This window comes from Cricetulus griseus, chromosome 9, assembly GCF_003668045.3.
Source record: "Cricetulus griseus strain 17A/GY chromosome 9, alternate assembly CriGri-PICRH-1.0, whole genome shotgun sequence".
Taxonomy (NCBI): Eukaryota; Metazoa; Chordata; class Mammalia; order Rodentia; family Cricetidae; genus Cricetulus; species Cricetulus griseus.
In genome coordinates, this window is record NC_048602.1 from 20,308,485 (window position 1) to 20,329,379 (window position 20,895).

The 20,895-nt window shown below is 40.2% G+C and overlaps 1 protein-coding gene across 4 annotated transcripts; it reads right to left on the bottom strand.

The window, feature by feature from the left end:
* Window positions 1-4,964: 4,964 nt before the first annotated feature.
* Window positions 4,965-18,491, bottom strand: LOC100763047 (zinc finger protein 420). Of its 4 annotated transcripts, none has more exons than XM_027433907.2 (6): window positions 18,332-18,491; window positions 16,787-16,913; window positions 13,527-13,647; window positions 10,960-11,007; window positions 10,622-10,748; window positions 4,965-9,418 (listed from the first exon to the last, which is right to left on the bottom strand). In XM_027433907.2, exons 3-6 carry the CDS (start codon window positions 13,554-13,556, stop codon window positions 6,717-6,719), a joined length of 2,907 nt encoding a protein of 968 aa, XP_027289708.2. In that variant the 5' UTR covers window positions 13,557-13,647; window positions 16,787-16,913; window positions 18,332-18,491; the 3' UTR covers window positions 4,965-6,716. The 4 variants fall into 4 exon arrangements, with proteins under 4 accessions (XP_027289708.2, XP_035305410.1, XP_035305409.1 ...); XM_035449519.1 differs by lacking the exon at window positions 18,332-18,491 and adding an exon at window positions 18,211-18,288; XM_035449518.1 differs by lacking the exon at window positions 18,332-18,491 and adding an exon at window positions 17,355-18,175.
* Between the last annotated feature and the right edge of the window lie 2,404 nt (window positions 18,492-20,895).

Below are 20,895 nucleotides of genomic sequence, written 5' to 3' on the forward strand. Positions count from 1 at the left end.
CCACACACAATGACACCACCAACAATAAATCCAAACCAAACAAGAACCAACGAACAATGGACATTAATATCCCTAAATGTCAATGGCCTTAACTTACCCGTAAAAAGATATAGGCTAACAGAATGGATACGAAGACAGAATCCATCTTTCTGCTGTTTACAAGAAACACACCTCAACTTCAAAGACAGGCGATACCTCAGAGTAAAAGGATGGGAAAAGATTTTCCAATCAAATGGCCTCAAGAAACAAGCAGGTGTAGCAATCCTAATATCTAACAAAATGGACTTTAAACTAAACTCAATCAAAAGAGATGAAGAAGGGCATTTCATACTCATCACAGGAAAAGTCCATTAAGATGAAATCTCAATCCTGAACATCTATGCCCCAAATACGAAGGCACCCACATTTGTGAAAGAAACATTACTAAAGCTCAAACCACACTTAAAACCACACACACTTATAGTAGGAGACTTCAACACCCCCCCCCTTACACCACTAGACAGGACCACCAGACAAAAACTTAACAAAGAAACAGAGGATCTGAAAGAAGTCATGGCCCAACTGGGGTTAACGGATATCTATAGAGCATTCCATCCAAACTCAAAAGAATATACCTTCTTCTCAGCACCACATGGCACCTTCTCCAAAATTGACCACATAGTAGGCAACAAAGCAAACCTCCACAATTACAAAAGAATTGAAATAACCCCCTGTATCTTATCAGACCACCATGCATTAAAGCTAGAATTCAGCAACAATACAAATGGCAGAAAACCTGCAAACTTTTGGAAAATGAATAACACCCAATTGCACCATTCCTGGGTTGAGGAAGAAATAAAAAAACAAATTAAAGACTTCCTAGATTCTAATGAAAATGCAGACACAACATACCCAAACTTATGGGACACTCTGAAAGCAGTCCTAAGAGGGAAGTTCATAAGTGCCCACATGAAGAAACTAGAGAAAAGTCACATTAGAGAACTGACAGAACAACTGAAAACACTAGAGCAAAAAGAAGCAAACTCACCAAGGAGGAGTAGACGCCAGGAAATAATCAACCTGAGAGCTGAAATCAATAAAGTAGAAACTAGGAAAACATTACAAAGAATCAATGAAACAAAGAGTTGGTTCTTTGAGAAGATCAACAAGATAGACAAACCTCTAGCCAAACTAACCAAAAGGCAGAGAGAGAGCACACTAATTAACAAAATCAGAAACGAAAAGGGGGATATAACAACGGACACTGTGGAAATCCAGAGAATCTTTAGGTCATACTTTGAAAATCTGTACTCCACAAAATTTGAAAATCTAATGGAAATGGACAGTTTCCTGGATAAATATCACTTACCAAAATTAAATCAAGATCAGATAAACAATTTAAATCGACCCATAACCCCTAATGAAATAGAAGCAGTCATCAAAAGCCTCCCAACCAAAAAAAGCCCAGGACCAGATGGCTTCACTGCAGAATTCTACCAGAAATTCAAACAAGAGCTGATACCAATACTCCTCAAACTGTTCCGCACAATAGAAGCAGATGGGATATTGCCAAACTCTTTCTATGAGGCTACAATCACTTTGATACCCAAGCCACACAAAGATAAGACTAAGAAAGAGAACTACAGACCAATATCTCTCATGAACATCTATGCTAAAATACTCAATAAAATATTGGCTAATCGAATCCAAGAACATATCAGAAAAATCATCCACCACGATCAAGTGGGCTTCATCCCAGGGATGCAAGGATGGTTCAATATACGAAAAACCATCAATGTAATCCACCATATAAACAAACTGAAAAAGAAAAACCACATGATCATCTCACTAGATGCTGAAAAGGCCTTTGACAAAATCCAACATCCCTTCATGATAAAGATCTTGGAGAGAACAGGAATAACAGGAACATATCTAAACATGATAAACGCGATATACACCAAACCAATAGCCAACATCAAACTAAATGGAGAGAAACTCAAAGCATTTCCTCTAAAATCAGGAACAAGACAAGGATGTCCACTCTCTCCATACCTCTTCAATATTGTACTTGAAGTTCTAGCTAGAGCAATAAGACAAGATCAGGATATCAAAGGGATACAAATTGGAAAGGACGAAGTCAAACTTTCACTATTTGCAGATGACATGATAGTCTACATAAGTGACCCGAAAAACTCTACCAGGAAACTCCTACAGCTGATAAACACCTTCAGCAAGGTAGCAGGATACAAAATTAACTTAAATAAATCTGTAGCCCTACTGTATACAGATGATAAACTCAATGAGAAAGAAATCATGGAAACATCACCTTTCACAATATCCACAAGCAACATTAAATATCTGGGGGTAACACTAACCAAAAAAGTGAAAGACCTGTACAATAAGAACTTTGAGACTTTAAAGAAAGAAATTAAAGAAGATACCAGAAAGTGGAAAGATCTCCCGTGCTCTTGGATAGGCAGAATTAACATAGTAAAAATGGCAATTCTACCAAAAGCAATCTACAGATTTAATGCAATCCCCATCAAAATCCCAACACAGTTTTTCACAGACATTGAAAGAACAATACTCAACTTTATATGGAAAAATAAAAATCCTAGGATAGCCAAAACAACTCTTTACAATAAAAGATCCTCTGGAGACATCACCATCCCTGACTTCAAGGTCTACTATAGAGCCATAGTTCTGAAAACAGCTTGGTATTGGCACAAGAATAGACAGATAGACCAATGGAATCTAATTGAAGACCCAGATATTAACCCACGCACCTACGAACACCTTATTTTTGACAAAGGTGCTAAATCCATACAATGGAAAAAAGATAGCATCTTCAACAAATGGTGCTGGCACAGTTGGATTCGAACATGCAGAAAATTGCAGATAGATCCATACTTGTCACCATGCACGAAACTTAAGTGCAAATGGATCAAAGATCTCTCCATAAACCCAGCCACACTGAATCTTTTAGAAGAGAAAGTGGGAACAACCCTTGAACAAATTGGCACAGGAGAACGATTCCTGAACATCACGCCAGAAGCACAGACACTGAGGTCTGCAATTAATAAATGGGACCTCCTGAAACTGAGAAGCTTCTGTAAGGCAAAGGACACAGTCAGTAAGACAAAACGACCACCCACAGAATGGGAAAAAATCTTCACCAGCCCCACATCTGACAGAGGACTGATTTCCAAAATATACAAGGAGCTCAAGAAGCTAGCCACCAAAACACCATACAATGAAATTAAAAAGTGGGGTGCAGAACTAAACAGAGATTTTTCAACAGAGGAATCTGAAATGGCTGAAAGACACTTAAGAAAGTGCTCAAAATCCTTGGCCATCAGAGAAATGCACACCTGTCAGAATGGCTAAAATCAAAAATACCAATGACAACCTATGCTGGAGAGGATGTGGAGAAGAAGGAACACTCCTCCATTGCTGGTGGGAGTGTGAACTTGTAAGACCACTTTGGAAATCAGTATGGCGGTTGCTCAGAAAAATGGGAATCAATCTACCTCAAGATCCAACCATTCCTCTCTTGGGTATATACCCAAATACTGTTTGTCCATACAACAAGGACATATGTTCAACCATGTCATAGCAGCATTGTTTGTAATAGCCAGAACCTGGAAGCAACCTAGATGCCCCTCAACTGAAGAATGGAAAGAGAAAATGTGGTACATTTATACAATGGAGTACTACTCAGCAGAAAAAAGCAATGGAATCTTGAAATTCGCAGGCAAATGGATGGAACTAGAAGAAACCATCCTGAGTGAGGTAACCCAGTCACAAAAAGACAAACATGGTATGTACTCACTCATATATGATTTTTAGACATAGAGCAAAGGTTTACCAGCCTATAATCCTCTGCCCCAAGGAAACTAGAAATCATGAATGACTCTAAGGGATAAATGGACCCCAGGAATGGGAAGTGGCATGAACTCCCGAGCTAATTGAGAGCATGAGGGTAGGGGAGTGGGTGCTGCCACAATAAGAGCACAAGATGAAGAGTAGAGGAGAAGAAATGGAGGAGCAGATATATTGAGTTGGGGGAAGAATAGAGGAGAGAGAGCAGGATGAGAGATACCATATCAGAGGGAGCCACTATAGGTCCGAGAAGAGATCTGGAACTAGGAAGATCTCCAGAGACCTATAAGGATGACACCATCTGACAGTCTGGGCAGTGGAGGAGAGGATGGCCTAGAAACCCTTCCCCTAGAATGAGATTGATGAATACTCTCTATGCTATTCTAGAGTCCTCATCCAGTGGCTGATGAGAGCAGAGACAGACATTCACAGAAATACACTGAGCTGAAATCTGGAACTCAGTTGAAGAGAGGGAGGAATGAAGAACGAAGGGGTCTGTACCTGGTCGGAGAAACCCACAGAAACAGTTGGCCTGAAAAAGGGAAAGCATATCGACCCCAGATGCTCTTTGGGAGGACAGTACAGGACTAATCCAGCCCCCTGATCATGGATGCCAATGGGGAGGCCCCTGCACTCCTGGGAGCCTCTGGAGGTGGACTGGCGTTTTGCCCTGGTGGGTGGGAGGGACTTCGAGAGCCCATCCCACTTGAAGGGATTCGCTCTGTCTCTGAACACATGGGGAGGGGCCTAGGCCCAGCACAGGAAGATTTGGTGGACTTGGTGGAGCCCTGGTTGGGGGCCCTACCCTGCCTGGGGAGTGGCGGGTGGATGGGGTGGGGGGTAGGTTGGAGGTGGGGGAGAAGGAATGGGGGTGGGGGGAGGGAGAGGGAAAGTACATGTGAAAATATTAATAATTTAATAAAAAAATGCAAAAAAAGAAACCAAAAAAAATAAAAAAAAGAAGAAAAAAAAATTTCCTGTTTACAAGTTTGAAGGAACAATCAGAGGGTTCAGAAAATGTTGAGGGGACACATTTCCTGCACAGATGCAGCATGCATATGAATCTACTTGCCCCGTCTGGAAAAGGAAACAGAATAAAGTCCAACTTTTTGAATAACTGAACTTTATTAGAATGGCTTACAGGAATATGAGGAAGCAGTTACTGGAGCATAATGGACTAAAACACAGCTGTTATGAAACTTGAAACCAAGACGTGATACCGTTTATGAATACTGCATACTTGGAGCACACTGCACATTTGTAGGCATATCTGAAGAGCATCCCATCTTGGTGGCTAAAATTCTCTTCTAAGGTGCATGACTTCTCAGTTTCTTCATTTGCGTTAAGAACAATGAATCCTGGTACTTTCAAGGGAGTTCTTGAACCTGTTTTGAGAGGTGTATTTTCTGCCTTAATCAGCTTCCCTTCAGAAAGAATCATTCCAGTCTCCAGGAAAGTGTTAACACAGCTGCAAATGTTTCAGGTTTCTGCATCTTGTCTTTATTTGAGGTTGAATAAAGCCAATAAAAATTGTCCTAGTTTTTCAGGTTCCCTCTGCATAAGTTCTTGGTGTTTTCTAAGATTTGAAAATAACTTTACAGGCTTTTACAAATTTCTCACGTTCATGATGATCCTCTGGTGTGAAGTCTCGACTATAGTTAACAACAGAGCTTGGTTTAAGCACACGCCAAATTATTCCCCATGGAAACTTTCCTGGCAGTATGAATTTTCAGATGTTTTCTTAGACCTGAGAGGCTGGTAAAGACTTTTCCATGCAGATTACATTTTTAAGTTTTCCCTCACATGTGAATACTTGTGACGTATCCTCAGGGTGTTTTGCAGACAAAAGGTACCTCATATTGACTAACATGGTGGTTGAAACAGGTATGGTCCCCATGGACCCATGTTTGAATGCTTGGCCCAAAGGGAGTGGCACTATTAGGAGGTACGCCGTTGTTTGAATAGCTGTGGCTCTGTTGGAAGAAATGTGTCACCATAAGGCAGGTACTGAGGTCTCATATATGCTCAAGCCACACCTACTGCAAAGCTCACTTCATGGTGCCTGAGCATGAAGATATAGACATCTCACTTCCTTCTCCAGCACCATGGCTGCCTGCTTGTCACTACGTTTCCCATCGTGAGGGTAATGGACTAACTCTGAAACTGTAAGCAAGCTCCAATTAAATGCCTTCCTTTCAAAGAATTGCCATGACCCTGGTGTCTTTTCAGAGGAATTAAACCTGAAGCACACTTTTAAGGTTTCACTCCTGAATGAATTCCCTAATGTGTTCTAAGAAATGAACAAATAGTAAAGGGTTTCTCACATTCACAAAGGTTTCTCTTTAGTATGTATTCATGTTCATCTGTCAGCTTAGAAGTTGCACCTGACTGTGGGCCCATGGCACAGTTGCTTGGGAAGAAGCTTAGTGGAATTTCTAGTTCTGCTCTCACTGGCAGTACCATAGCTACCACGTGCAGTTTTTAACTATGGGTCTATTGTTCTGTTTACCAATAAAGATTTAGTTGGGTGTTGGGGTGAAACCTTGCTAGTTCAGAGAGGCCAGGAAGCAACCAAATAACCTTCCCTTTTTGCCAGAGACCCAGAAAGAGAGTCTCTCCAACCATCTCAAGCCAGAAGACCACAAAACTCCAAGTCACTCCCTACTCCTTCCTGTGAATCTATCAGTCTTCTATACCTCTTCATACTCTCTAGGACTAATCCCTGTCAATTAGATCTGGGTTCTGCTCCCAGGTTGATATTATTTAAACTCAGGTTTCACAGTGTGATCAAATATCCCAGAACATATTCCAAGAGTTGAACCTACAGAAAAGAATTTCTCACATTGGCTACATTTCTAAAGTTTCTCAAATGTATGTAATCTCTGATGAGTTTTAAGATTGCCTTTTGTGGTAAAGGACTTGTCACATTCACTACATTTGTAAGACTTTTCTCCCGTGTGCATTCTCTGATGTATCCTAAGAGATGAATCCCAGGTAAAGGATCTGTCACATTCACCGCATTTGTAAGGTTTCTCTCCTGTGTGGATTCTCTGATGACTTCTAAGATTGTCTTTTGTGTTAAAGGATTTGCCACATTCACTACATCTGTAAGGTTTCTCTCCTGTGTGGATTCTCTGATGAGTTCTAAGATTGCCTCTCCCTGTGAAAGATTTTTCACATTCGCTACATTTGTAAGGTTTCTCTCCTGTATGGATTCTCTGATGAGTTCTAAAGGTCACTTTCTTGGTAAAGGATTTGTGACACTGACTACATTTGTAAGGTTTCTCTCCTGTATGGATTCTCTCGTGATTTCTAAATGTCCCTTTCTCAGTAAAGGATTTGTGACACTGACTACATTTGTACGGTTTCTCACCTGTATGGATTCTCTCGTGATTTCTAAATGTCCCTTTCTCAGTAAAGGATTTGTGACATTGACTACATTTGTACGGTTTCTCACCTGTATGGATTCTCTGATGAGTTCTTAGATTTGAACTAGTTTTAAAGCTTTTGTCACATTCACTACATTTGTAAGGTTTCTCACCTGTGTGTCTTTTCAGATGTGTTCTAAGATTTGAGGCACTTGTAAAGCATTTGTCACACTGACCACATTTGTAAGGTTTCTCTCCTGTATGGATTCTCTGATGAGTTCTAAGATGGTCTCTTGTTATAAAGCATTTGGAACACTGACTACATTTGAAAGGTTTCTCTCCTGTGTGGATTCTCTGATGACTTTGAAGATGGTCTTTTGTTGTAAAGGATTTGTCACATTCACTGCATTTGTAAGGTTTCTCTCCTGTGTGGATTCTCTGATGTATTCTAAGATATGAGGCACTCAGAAAGGATTTATCACATTCACCACATTTGTAAGGTTTCTCTCCTGTGTGGATTCTCTGATGACTTTGAAGATGGTCTTTTGTGGTAAAGGATTTGTCACATTCACTGCATTTGTAAGGTTTCTCTCCTGTGTGGATTCTCTGATGTATTCTAAGATATGAGGCACTCAGAAAGGATTTATCACATTCACCACATTTGTAAGGTTTCTCTCCTGTGTGGATTCTCTGATGACTTTGAAGATGGTCTTTTGTGGTAAAGGACTTGTCACATTCACTGCATTTGTAAGGTTTCTCTCCTGTGTGGATTCTCTGATGTATTCTAAGATATGAGGCACTCAGAAAGGATTTATCACATTCACCACATTTGTAAGGTTTCTCTCCTGTGTGGATTCTCTGATGACTTTGAAGATGGTCTTTTGTGGTAAAGGACTTGTCACATTCACTGCATTTGTAAGGTTTCTCTCCTGTGTGGATTCTCTGATGTATTCTAAGATATGAGGCACTCAGAAAGGATTTATCACATTCACCACATTTGTAAGGTTTCTCTCCTGTGTGGATTCTCTGATGACTTTGAAGATGGTCTTTTGTGGTAAAGGACTTGTCACATTCACTGCATTTGTAAGGTTTCTCTCCTGTGTGGATTCTCTGATGTATTCTAAGATATGAGGCACTCAGAAAGGATTTCTCACATTCACCACATTTGTAAGGTTTCTCTCCTGTGTGGATTCTCTGATGACTTTGAAGATGGTCTTTTGTGGTAAAGGACTTGTCACATTCACTGCATTTGTAAGGTTTCTCTCCTGTGTGGATTCTCTGATGTATTCTAAGATATGAGGCACTCAGAAAGGATTTATCACATTCACCACATTTGTAAGGTTTCTCTCCTGTGTGGATTCTCTGATGACTTTGAAGATGGTCTTTTGTGGTAAAGGACTTGTCACATTCACTGCATTTGTAAGGTTTCTCTCCTGTGTGGATTCTCTGATGTATTCTAAGATATGAGGCACTCAGAAAGGACTTGTCACATTCACCACATTTGTAAGGCTTCTCTCCCATGTGGATCTGGTAATGCTTTTCAAAGTCCCATGTGTTATAAAAACACTTACCACATTCTGTACATTTGTAGGGATTTTCTCTACAGTAGATTTTGTAATGTACTTTGAGTTGTGAAAAATGGAGAAAGGATTTACTACATTTCGTGCATTTAAAGGATTTGTCTATACTATGGACTCTCTGATGCCCAATGAGACTTGAGTGAGTCTTGAAGAATTTTCCACATTTCCTGCATTGGTATAGGTTCTTCCTGCAACAAGTTTGTTTTAGTGTGATTTCTGTATTAGACTCAAAAGAGTTATCATACTCTGTATTTTTGTAGTCTTCCTTTACTCTGAGAGTTCTCTGATTTTCGCTAATGATGGAACACAAATTAAAACAGTTTACACAGTCTGTATATTTGCAAAGTTCTTCTCCAGCTTTGCTGCTTTTGTGTCTGTTGATGTTTAAGGTTTCAACACAGGCATCTCTGTGGTTACCAAATCTGTACTTGTTGTAATTTTCAGCAGTATCACTTGTGTTATAAGGCGTACATTGGCAGGATTCATGAATCACTTTGCCAAGCTCATTGCATTTGTAAGTCTTCTCTTGGATATTTTCATGATCATGGATAAAATGCTTTGTGCCTCGATGCAAGATCTCCTCACATTTACCACATGTGCGATGGTTCTCTGAAAAAATTAGTGCAATTATGGGTAACAGCAATTAATTCATGAGTAACAGGTTCAAACCTAGTGTTTTCTATGACGTATAAACTAGTAACTTTAAAGAACAGAGCTCTTAATAGAGGACATTTCTATTTTAAATCACTAAATTGCCGCTCCTAAAAATCTCCAATCTGATCTATATCAAAGCACAGGAACAAATAACAGCCTACTCATTCTTGTTTTCCTTTCATTATTATTTTTCATTTATTTGACATCCTCACTGCAGTCTCCCTTCCCTCCTGTCTTTAGGTTTCCTCGCCACACCTCCCCTCTACTCCCCAACAATTTCTCCTCTGTTTCTGTTCTGAAAGGGGCAGGCCTCCCATGGGCCTCAACAAAGCATGGTATATTAATTTGAGGTAGGACTAAGCCCCTCCCTTTGTATTAAGGCTGGGCACTGCAACCCACTATGAGGAATAGCTTCACACTAGCAGGCCAAAGAGTTAGGTAATGCCCTGATCCTGCTGCTAGGAGTCTCCAAAATAGACTAAACTGAACAACTGTCACACATTTGAAGAGGACCTAGGTCAATCTCATGCATTACTTTCTTATTCTTACATAAACATTGTACTTTGCAGCTTGTCAGACAAGTAGGTGATTGAGCAGTAAAGAACTTAGAGAAATAACTTCTGTGAATGATCACATGAAGAACGTTTCACATGAAGAACGTTATGTGTTTGAGACAGAGTCACACAGTACCGCTTTGGTCAGTTAGGAACTCATAGCTCAGGTCAGCTGGGAACTCACCATGTCTTCCCTCTTCAGTCTCCAAAGGCAAATATTAAAATCATGCTGTGCCAGTACTAAACATAGCAACTTTATATCAAAAATAAATAAACAAAAACAATATTCTCACAAACAGCAGCTCTTTCTCTGAAACCTTTTGCATTGTTCATAATCAGAAATTGGAGAAGAGTCTAAAGTGGTAGCAAAATTAAATTATTCTAATTTTTATGAATACCGTAATATATTACCTTGCTCCTGAATAAAGAATTCGCTACTCTTCTAGAGAACACAGGAAATGTAAATGAAGCTCCATTAAAAATTTATATCGATAACCATAATTTCCCTCATTCCTGGGATTTCCTAGTTTCTGAGAGTTTACAGATACAAATGTAGGGAAATAAAAAGGATGAATCAGGGATCCTAAGAGAAGGGAACTCTTACCCACAAAAAGTAGATTGCAGTAATTCTCCAACATCACATCCATGTACAAAGCCCTCTGAGCACAGTCTAGACATTCCCATTCTTCCTGTGAGAAGTCCACAGACACATCCCTGAATGATAACAGACCCTGCAATGGAAAATTACTCAATTACCATGCACTGCTGCACAAAATGATTTCTTGGTTAAGAAATGAGACCTAAGAAATAAGACCTAATGAATTAGAGATGTTTGTGATACAGATGAGGCATGACAATTTTTAAAGGACAAACGTTTTATAGAAGTGCTATGTTGCTACTTCTTCAGAGAAAATGTATAGTAGGACTTATTACATTGCTTACATTCATAAGGTCTCTCTCCTCCATGACTTTTCTGATGTGTTCTAAGGCCTGAGTAACAGAAAAAGAATTGTCATAATCACTAAATTTGGAAAATTTGTCTCTAGTTTGTAGTCTGTAATGTCTTAGTGTTCTTGAAAATGTAGTTTGATTCATTCCCAGCACACTCTTGGTTCTACAACACAGAATTTATTCACAGATCCTTGAGAACCAATACTCTGCTGAACCTTATAGGTAGGAGTCCTACACAGACATACACACACTTTCAGGGATATATATATATATATATATATATATATATATATATATACATTTTAATTTAATAAAAGATACTTTCTAAAATATCCATAGTCTTTATTGTATTTTCCATCTCTGTGAAAACAGAATGACATAATATTCTTGCACTCACCAAAACTTTAGGGAAAATAAAATACACATTTGAGGTCTAGATGTGGGAATGTACCTTTCTGAAGTGTGTGTTGATATCAAACAGAATCCCGGTGTAACATCTCAGATGGCAAAGGTATAACAGCAAAAGAATGCTTCAAAATTATACAACTGTTGACTTTGCTTGATTATGAACTAGGTCAATCCTATCTGAGCCTGTGTTTACCTGACTCTATTCTAAAATGATCAGCTAAGATCTGGAGGCCTAAGTACAATGCTACTCCCTTTCTTGAGCAAAGAGATAGAATATGGAATATAGAACTCATGCATGATTTAAGCCATTTTTTCCTTGAGAGTAAGGAATATAAAATCATTGTATATATCCAGTGTTCCAAACAACACATAGAATCAAAAGTTTGTGGAGATATTTTTTTTGAGAAATATTTAAAAAAGAGAATTTTTTGAGAAACATGAAAAAGAAGAATTAGGCAACATTAATGTTACTTGAATTTTCCTAAAAGTTGGCACAAACACTGATAATAACAATTTCATGAATTCCATATTGTGTTTCACTACAGAATAATTATATATATATATATATATACATACATATATATATATATATATATATATATATATATATATGGTGTATGTGGCAATGCATTCAGGCGAGGGAGAAATATTTTGTGTTTCAAAGAAAGTATTCAATAGAAAGAGAAATATTCTAGCTCTTCATTAATTTTGAATATATTTTTGCTCATATGACTCATTCACATGAAAATTTAAGTCTCTTAATTTCAACTCTATTCTTTTCTTCAGTATTTGTGCTAATTCATTTAACAGGATTTTTAGCATAGATAAGTATCATTTATGCTTACTCCACTATTCAAAAACTAGAATAAACAGGGTTATATTACATCACAAGTATATACCAGAAATGTAAACCCAGAGCTTGAAGACATGACTCAGAAATAAAAGGCACTTGCTGATCCTCCAGAAAAACCTAATGTAATTCTCTCTAAACACATGGAAAGTAATCCCAGTGCCTGAGTTTAGTGCCAAGGGTTTGGTGCTGACCTCAGGGATCCAGGGGCATAATTCATCGTCCAGTGTAGATAAGAATATGCAGACAAACCCTCATGTACTTAAAATATTATTGTAAAGAAAGAAATAGAAATATTGACACAACTCCTTAGGACCTTCAGGGAGCAGAAACACATAGGTTGGAGAGCCTTCTTTCTCCAAAAGAAAAGAGAGTAAGAGGGGCATGCATTTATGCTTGAAAGTTGGTGGCTTATGTGCAGCACCAACTCAGTACTCTCTAGAAAATTCTTACTATTCTATTCCACATAATGTTAAACAACAGTGGAGACAGCATACGCCTCTTCTGAAAAAACGAAACAAAAGATATAAAGAAAATATGAATTTTCTTAAGAGAGCTAACCACTGAACTTTGAGCAGAATCTCTCCCGAGAGAAGTACATTTCCAGTGTCAACACACCCCTCATCACTGTGTGACACAATATGGCAAAAAGAGAAACCAGAATACTGCAGCCTTCATGTCCTCACAGACACAGCAACTTTCTGGCAGGAGGAAGAAGCCACATACTGCTTCCATCATCTGTGTTCTCTAGGATGCTAAAATCTTTTCCATTAGGGGTCAAGACAGTGAGTCTTTTCTAATTCTACTTTTCTATAAATTGCTCACGGATGTCGGTGAAAAGGTCCATGTATTAGCACATTCATGCTCATAAACCTGTTTCTGGAAAACTGACCATTCCAGAAATACAACTACGTAGCACATGAGACCTTCCTTCCTCCCTAACATAAAAGGACACAAGTCCATTCCATGTAGAAAATGGCCATCAATATATTTCTTGAGTGTCATTTACAATAGCTTCTGGTTTAGAAATTCAAGTCTAAAGTCCCTGGAAATTCATTGCCTCACAGTATAAAATCGAGTGAACATATAACAGGACAAGTCTCTGCTTTATAGCTGAAATATTTAAAGTCAAAATCCTGAAATATAAGAAAAGAAATATCCCCTAAGAAAGGCAAAAATAAATACTTTCAAAACTACTGTTGCCAGTGGTAGAAAATTAATGTCTTGAATGGTTTCAACAACAACAACAACAACAACAAAATAACAATGATTTTCAGAGAAATGTGAACATGACACTGACCTGGGGAGCATTTGACACAGAAGCATCCATTGTTCTTGCTGCTCTTTTCTGAGTTTCTCTCTCAGGAACAAAGACTGGAGGGCTTGTTAAAATTTCACATCATGTTGTCAAAAATATAAATCTAAAAATAATACAATTCTCTCATGGTCAGTGCCAAACCACACAAAAGAATCCCCCCCCCCCAAATAATGATATCAGAAATCTCGTCAGCATTTGTACAGAGAAGAGAATGTGGAAGGATACATTTACAGTGGTGAAAGAAGATGACTATGAACCTTATCATTGCACCCAGAAACATGCATAAAATTCATGGAGAAGGAAGGGCATATGCAGAAGGTTAGAAAATGACAAATGTCATCCACTCAAGCTGCACTGCAGATGATAACTTGAGGCAAAATTTACATAGAAAAATCAGAGAAAATTAGCCCTGACACCCAGGAAATAAAGCACTTTACAAAATGAACATATGAATAGGAGAGCTGGGGAACGCAGGATTATTCTCAACACACAAAACGGCAAACTACCATTTCTAACTAGAAGGAAGTAAATTACTACCCCCAATCTTACCACAAAAATATTAGAAAACAAATCATGAATAAAAGCCCCATGATATGAAAATCCCAATAGAAAGAGTTATCTATAGGACAAACTTCAAGCAATTTTATGATAAACTTCTATAGGAAACAGGAAGAATGGAACACAGCTGAACTCAGTAAGAGGAATGTGGTTACAGTGGTTCCATGGAACCACAAAAATCTGAATATACAGAGCATCCTCAGGTACACAGAGGTACACAGAGTTTGAGTTATCCCTGAAGTGACTCCAGATGACACTACAGTGCCACACAACCACCAGAAAATGGGCGTGTCTGAAGAGTAGACATACAACTCTATGCACTGGAGCACCAGATCCAGAAACAGAACAACAGCAGTGACCATGGAAATGTCATCACACTATCACAGGGGTGTTGAGTAACAGGCAGCTGTGTCAACTGTAACTCAACAGTTGGGAAAAGGATCCATGCAGACAAAAGATATGAATCTGGGTTTATTTTCCCCACTATCCAGTGAATCACTGGCCATCTCTGCTGGAAGAGTAAACTGAAAATACACGTATGTTCAATTAAAACATACACAGAGACCTGGTGGTGGTGATCCCCACCTTTAATCCCAGACTCGGGAGACAGAGATGGGTCTATCTCTGTGAATTTCAGGCCAGTCTGGTCTACAGAGCAATTAACAGGACACTCTCCAAAAGCCACAGAGAAACCCTGTCTCAAACCACCCCCCTCAAGAATACACAGAAAATATAAAAATCAAAAGTATGAAGAAATAGCACTTTGAGTAGATAAAATTTATTAGATTTTGTATTACATATATTATTTGTGATATAAAATTACATATATTATTTATTAGATAAAATATATTTTATAAAATTTCATGGTATGATAGGCTAACACCCAGAATAGATAAGGATACAAAACATAAGGATACAAAGCACTTTAACCATAGGATACAAAAGGACTTTTTAAAGATTTTCTGTTAAGAGGGTTGGTCGAGATTACACTAGGTAACAGGAAAAGCTGAATGTATAAATATACAAAACAAAGAATACTAATAAATGAACAAAATGGTGCATTCCCATGAATGTGTTTTACAAGTTTCCAAATAAATGAAATAAATTGTAGGAAGCAAACAGGTAAGGATACAGGGAAACTGTGATGTCCACCATTGAGCAAGATGACCACTAAAAGCATAGAAAACCAATCATGCCTAGCAACCCTCCAGAGATTCATCCACTTAACATCAGAACACACCCAGTCTTCTCAAACTACAATAAGCATGCTCCAGGGTGGCCATGTCTTAAAAATAGAACAAGTCTTCAAACCTAGTAAAGACAAACGTTTAAAAAGTGTCTTCTCTAAGAATCCAGAATACTGACGTCAACAACTGATAGAACAGAGAATACAAAACGAGTATGTGAGCACTGGCTCACTGATAGCATGCTTACATTCAAACATGTGAAGAAATACAAGACCATGTTCATGTTCTGTAACGATTCTAAATAATTTGTGCCAAGATCTTACATGCAGTTTTTTTTCTATAATTACTAAGACTTACAAAATTGTGAGTAACCACACAAAAATTTAAAAATAGTGAGAGAAGGATCGAGCCGGGTGTTGGAGGCTCACACCTTTAATCCAAGCCCTCAGGAGACAGAGGCAGGAGGATCTCTGTGAGTTTGAGGCCAGCCTGATGTACAGATCAAGTGCCAGGATAGGCTCCAAAGCTACACAGAGAAACCCTGTATCGAAAAACCAAGAGAGAGAGAGAGAGAGAGAGAGAGAGATCGAATCCAGAAGCAATTTAAAAAATCTATAAAAATTGTAGTGACACAAACAATGGAATGTTGAAGACAACGGGTTATCAAAGGGAAGACAATGTAAATGGAAGGAACTTAATTCACGGCAGAGATAGTAAGCATATCTTATCAAAACTCTGCTGGCATTACTTTAGAAACTAGAGAAGTTAACCCTAAAAGACACAGATGCTCCCAAAACCCAGTGTACAGGACCAACCAAGAAGCTTAAATGGTTCTAACTAAACAGTGTATTAAAATCATAGTAATGAAACCACTTACTAGAGGCATAAAAACACAGCCAGAGATGGGAACGGAAGACAGCCAACATCACTCCCATGCAAAGTCAAATAAATTTTATTTGCCTCTGAGTATTCATTACACACACACAGACTTCAAACACCTACAATAGGACAATCTTGAGATTGTTCTCAGTGAAATTCTCTAGAATCACTTAGAGGATGTAGAATGTGGCAAAACCAATTTCATGTGCTGTTTCTACCATTATTTGAGCCCCTCCCTACCCAGATATGCCTCAGTCCCTCTGGCATATCTGGATCCTTTGGTACTGTCTGCTCTCTCTTCACCATCCAGGGCTCTCTGTTCTGCTCCACAGGTGAGCAGAACTGACTGACCTCGTGAGATTGACTGCATAGGCGAGATTCTTCAGAAAGCACCTGGAACTTTGAAAGGAGCAAAAACTAAAGATGTTAACACCTGCCAAAAGGATAAACACGAAGGAAAGAGAAAACATCAAGAAAAATGTCCCTTTCTCTGAGGATTCCACTTTACTCTGTGAGATGGGAGGCTAATTCACACACCACTCACTCACACACGTGCAGAGCGGTTTTCTAAGGAATCTTGAGCAGGAGTAAGGAAGACTGCAAGAAAACGATTCTTACCCTCAGAATCCAGACTGCTGCAGTTCCCCAACAGGAGATCTCTGCAAAAAGCCCTGTGAGCAGGGTTGAGGCATTCCCACCGCTCCTACAAGAAATCGACAGTCGCAGCACTGAATGTCAACAAACCCTGAGAAACGAAAGAAAACGAAACAAAAACAGTTTGGTCAGGTTGTGCATAGGCAGAATGATTTTCTTCTACTAACGAAATTTTTTTTCTGATACAGGTGAGTGATCATAAATATTCAAAAGATGCTTTATAATTTTGCTCAAAGTGCATCTGAGAACTATAGAACAGTGTGGCCTGATAAACTCCCACAGCATGCATACGGCACCTGCCTGGGCCTAAGGTGGAACATAAGGACATATATAGATGCATTTCTGAATGCTGTGTTCACATCCTAGACGTCATATGTCTCAGATGGAAGACTAATGGTGAGTAAAAGTGTTGAGCCCAGGGGCGCGCAAATGAGGGACTGCCTAAGTCTATGAAACCAGAAAAACACTTTATTCCAAAACAAAAAGAAAAAAGGAAGAAAGAAAAAAAAATCACAAGGCACAAAGAGCTTACCAGTTAACGGGGACCACAGCCATTGTTTGGGCTTCTGAAACTATAGCAATGGGGGCTGGTTTTGGGGGCTCCTCTTATAGTGAAATCAAGCACCAGGTGAGTCAAAGAGCTTTTACAACCTTGAGATTGGGCTTAAAGTCACATTACATTTTAAGTTTTACAGCTTTTGGTTACAGGATGTTAGTTAGCATGTTAACTTCCGGGTGTTTGCAAAAGCCTGCAGCTAACATAGCTGCTTTTTGCTGACCCTGAAAGAATGCAAGGCAGAGAGTAGAGTCACCGGAGGGCAGTTGAAAATTAAGGGAATACTACACAGAGGGTCCCATAGAGGCAACAGTTAACCTTCGTCTGCCTTACCTGCCTAGCTGGGAAACTGGGAGGCAGGAGGCAACTGTTAAAAGTTTACCTCTGTTCACAGTGGCTGCCAGCTTTATTTTTTTTTTCCCAAAATGTGTTTGGGCTTACAATGTCATATTTCTATATTCCTGGACCCTTCAAAAGGTCTGCTTAATGCTTAGAAGCATGCCTGTGGCACTCCATAAAATATATTTTCTGCTTAATCCCATCTCACCTGTTCCTCACGCGATTGCCATCTACAAAGCTCTCTGGTGTGGCTCCTCTCAGGGACAAGAGCCACCGTCTTGAACAGGCATGTGATAAAACGGGGGAGTTAGAGAGCGTGGAAGAATTTAAGTTCCAGGAGCTCTGGAACTGCCAGGAGAGCAAAGAGAACCCTGTGTGCAAGCAACAGACCATGCAAAAAGGCTCTGCTGGATTATCTGATGTGTTGTATTATGACGGAATCGTGTGGCATCCGTAAGCGAAGTGAAAGATAACCACGATAATACAGACTTACCGACAAAGGAAAGACACGCACAGCAGAATCTCGGATCCGGCTTCCTGATGAGCCGCAGAGAAACCGCTCGCACCCCCGCTCCTCCCTCCCTCCCGGGTCCCAGCCCCGCAGCTCCTCTGACCTGGGAGCTTCCAGGGCCGCCGGGCTGCGGTTCCCGCCACTGCGCTGCTGACTGCTGACTTTCCCAGGCCGCCCCGCGAGCGCGGACACCGCGGATCCCGAGGGCTCAGGTCCCCGCGGACCCGCCGCGTCCTCCGCACCCGGCTCTGCAGCGCGCGGGTCCCGGAAAAGCACCGGGAAGGGAGGAATTTCCCTTCCCTTCCACCCGGCTCCGCGGAGCAGCTCCTCCCGGCACCGCCCAATGCACCCCGCTTCCGGTTGCGCAATTCCCGGGATCCCGCTTACGGGGAGCTCTTTTAAAATTAATGAGTTTACCAATTCTCCCCAACCCCGCGGGTTCTTTTTCCCTAAACCCCTCTTAGCACGCTATGCCCCCGCCACATCGGGGACCCGCCCCTCCCGCTGCCTCATTTCCTTATCTGTAACTAAGCGTTAGATGCTGAATTTCACAGCATTTCGGCTTATTTTCTACCTACCGTTCATCCCACCAGTGACTGTGTCAAGCGCGTGCTCAGTGTGGAGTAAAATGGGCAACATGGGCTTGTTGCAAATGGTACCTTTTACCATTGGTCAGTGTTCTTCTTTTTTGTGTTTTGAGAGTTTTGTGTTGGATTGTCTGTTAGCTTACATTAATCGTGGCCACCCAATCTTCTTTGTTGCTGCTATCCACATTCGTGATGTATCTTTTTTTAAAAAAATCTTCCTTCCCACTCAGCATTTGGTGTCCTTAAGATCTGAAGGACTGGATCTTGGAGATTGAAGTAATGCAGACCACCAAGACAGTGCTTTTTTTTCTCTCCTCCTGCGATCCTCTCCTTTTACCAGTGGTCTAATCAGACCTGTATGTGCCTGGCTTCTGTGTTGCCCAGAGGCTCCACCTCAACACCCCCCCCCCATCCCTCCACCCCAATCCCCACCCCCCCACCCCACCCCCGCAGTGGTTCCCTTCTCCAGCAGGTCAGATGGGATCTCCAGACCAGTGTGTCCTTCTGGGATACTCACACAGCAACCAAGTTTATTTGTACTTGGGCTACCATAGTTGGTATGGCTGGATCAGGGATCAGGGGCTGGCACTGATGAAGTGTTTGGCAGCTCGGTTATTGGCTGTGCCAGGAAACCATCTCCCATAGAGCAGTCCTTCTCCTGTTACGTCCTAGGGTTTTCCCTATCAGAGGCCATGGGTGTCATCTGTTTGATGGTTGCCTTACTTATCATCTTCCCCACTGAGGCTCCCTCTGTGTTGTCCCTGGTGCTTTGACTCGGTGAAGGCCCAGTGCTGAGGTGTGAAAAGAATTACTGTTAAATATGGTGTTCCTCTAAGAACCCCTTGAAATACATTTACAAGGCAAAACGTTTTATCATTTTAAATTCTTCACTCTCAGTGTGTTGTGTCGAATTTGAAGTGAATGCTCTGTGGGAAACATTGGCTTTAAATTTTTTATTTTCAACCTGTAGCCCCGGCTGGCCGGCGACTCCTCATGCACACCAGGATTGTCTCCAACACACAGAGCTCCACCTAGTCCTGCCTCTCACACGCAGGCCCATTTTTCATTTGTTTGTTTTATTTTTGAAGAACCTCCATGCTGAGTTGCATTGTGGGTGCAGTGAATTGGATTCCTATTAATTTTGTGTGTATATGTTATTGCTCTTGTTTTGTCTCTACTATTTGCTGTTAACATCAATTTATATTTATTTATATATTTATGAGCATTTTTTACACTTTGATTTGAAAAGGCAAGAAGAGGTCCAGTCATTTTTTTTTTTTTTCCACGAGACACAATCTCAGAGCAGAGCAATGGAGAGAAATGGATGCTTCTCCGGTAAATATTCAAGACCAGTGTAATTTCTATTTTTTTCTGGGAATGTTATATATTGAGATTATGCAAACCTTTAAAAATCCTGTCTTGAAAATGTTACCTGGGGGCTGGAGAAATGACTCAGCAACAAAGAACACATTCCGTTCTTGCAGAGAACTGGAAGTCAGTTCATAGCACTCATGTATTGGCTTGTAACCATCCATCATTCCAGTCCAGGGAGTTTAATGTCTGTTAAGGATTTCTCATACATACCCAACACGATGCTTTTTATGATACTCAATAAAGACAGAGAAAACCACTTTGTTTTGGATAGACAGATACATACAGAGTACACAGACAGACAAAGAAACACACAGAGAGAAAGAGACAGAAAACAGACACACAGGGACAGAGTCACAAGACAGCCCTTAGGCAGACACAGATTCAAACTCATGGAACAGAGAACCATGGGATGGAATGGACAGAGAGCTGAAAGTAGAGAATTTAAATCTGGATTTTCTCTGGGTTAAATGACTCCAAGGAAAAATGCTTTCATTTCTTTCCTTGACTCAAATAGAATGCATTATTTGTGTCATGGAGTTAAGCACCAACATGTTTAATCCATGAACATATGCAGAACCTATTAGGTGGTGACTTCATTGTTGTTCCATATGGAGAAAAACAACAGAACTTACACAATGTGAAATGAGCAGTCCCATCATCTGGGCTCAGAACCCTGTGTTTTAAGGACACACCTGTAGCTGTCTGT

Bases quoted from the DNA above. Each gene is read 5' to 3' on its own strand.
- LOC100763047 (XM_027433907.2), bottom strand. From the start codon at position 13,556: ATGGATGCTTCTGTGTCAAATGCTCCCCAG. The intron at 10,749-10,959 runs GTAAGCAATGTA...TTTCCATTGCAG, and splicing joins AGGAGAGAGACCTTATGAAT to GGTCTGTTATCATTCAGGGA. The intron at 9,419-10,621 runs GTAAGAGTTCCC...TAATTTTTTCAG, and splicing joins CTGCAATCTACTTTTTGTGG to AGAACCATCGCACATGTGGT.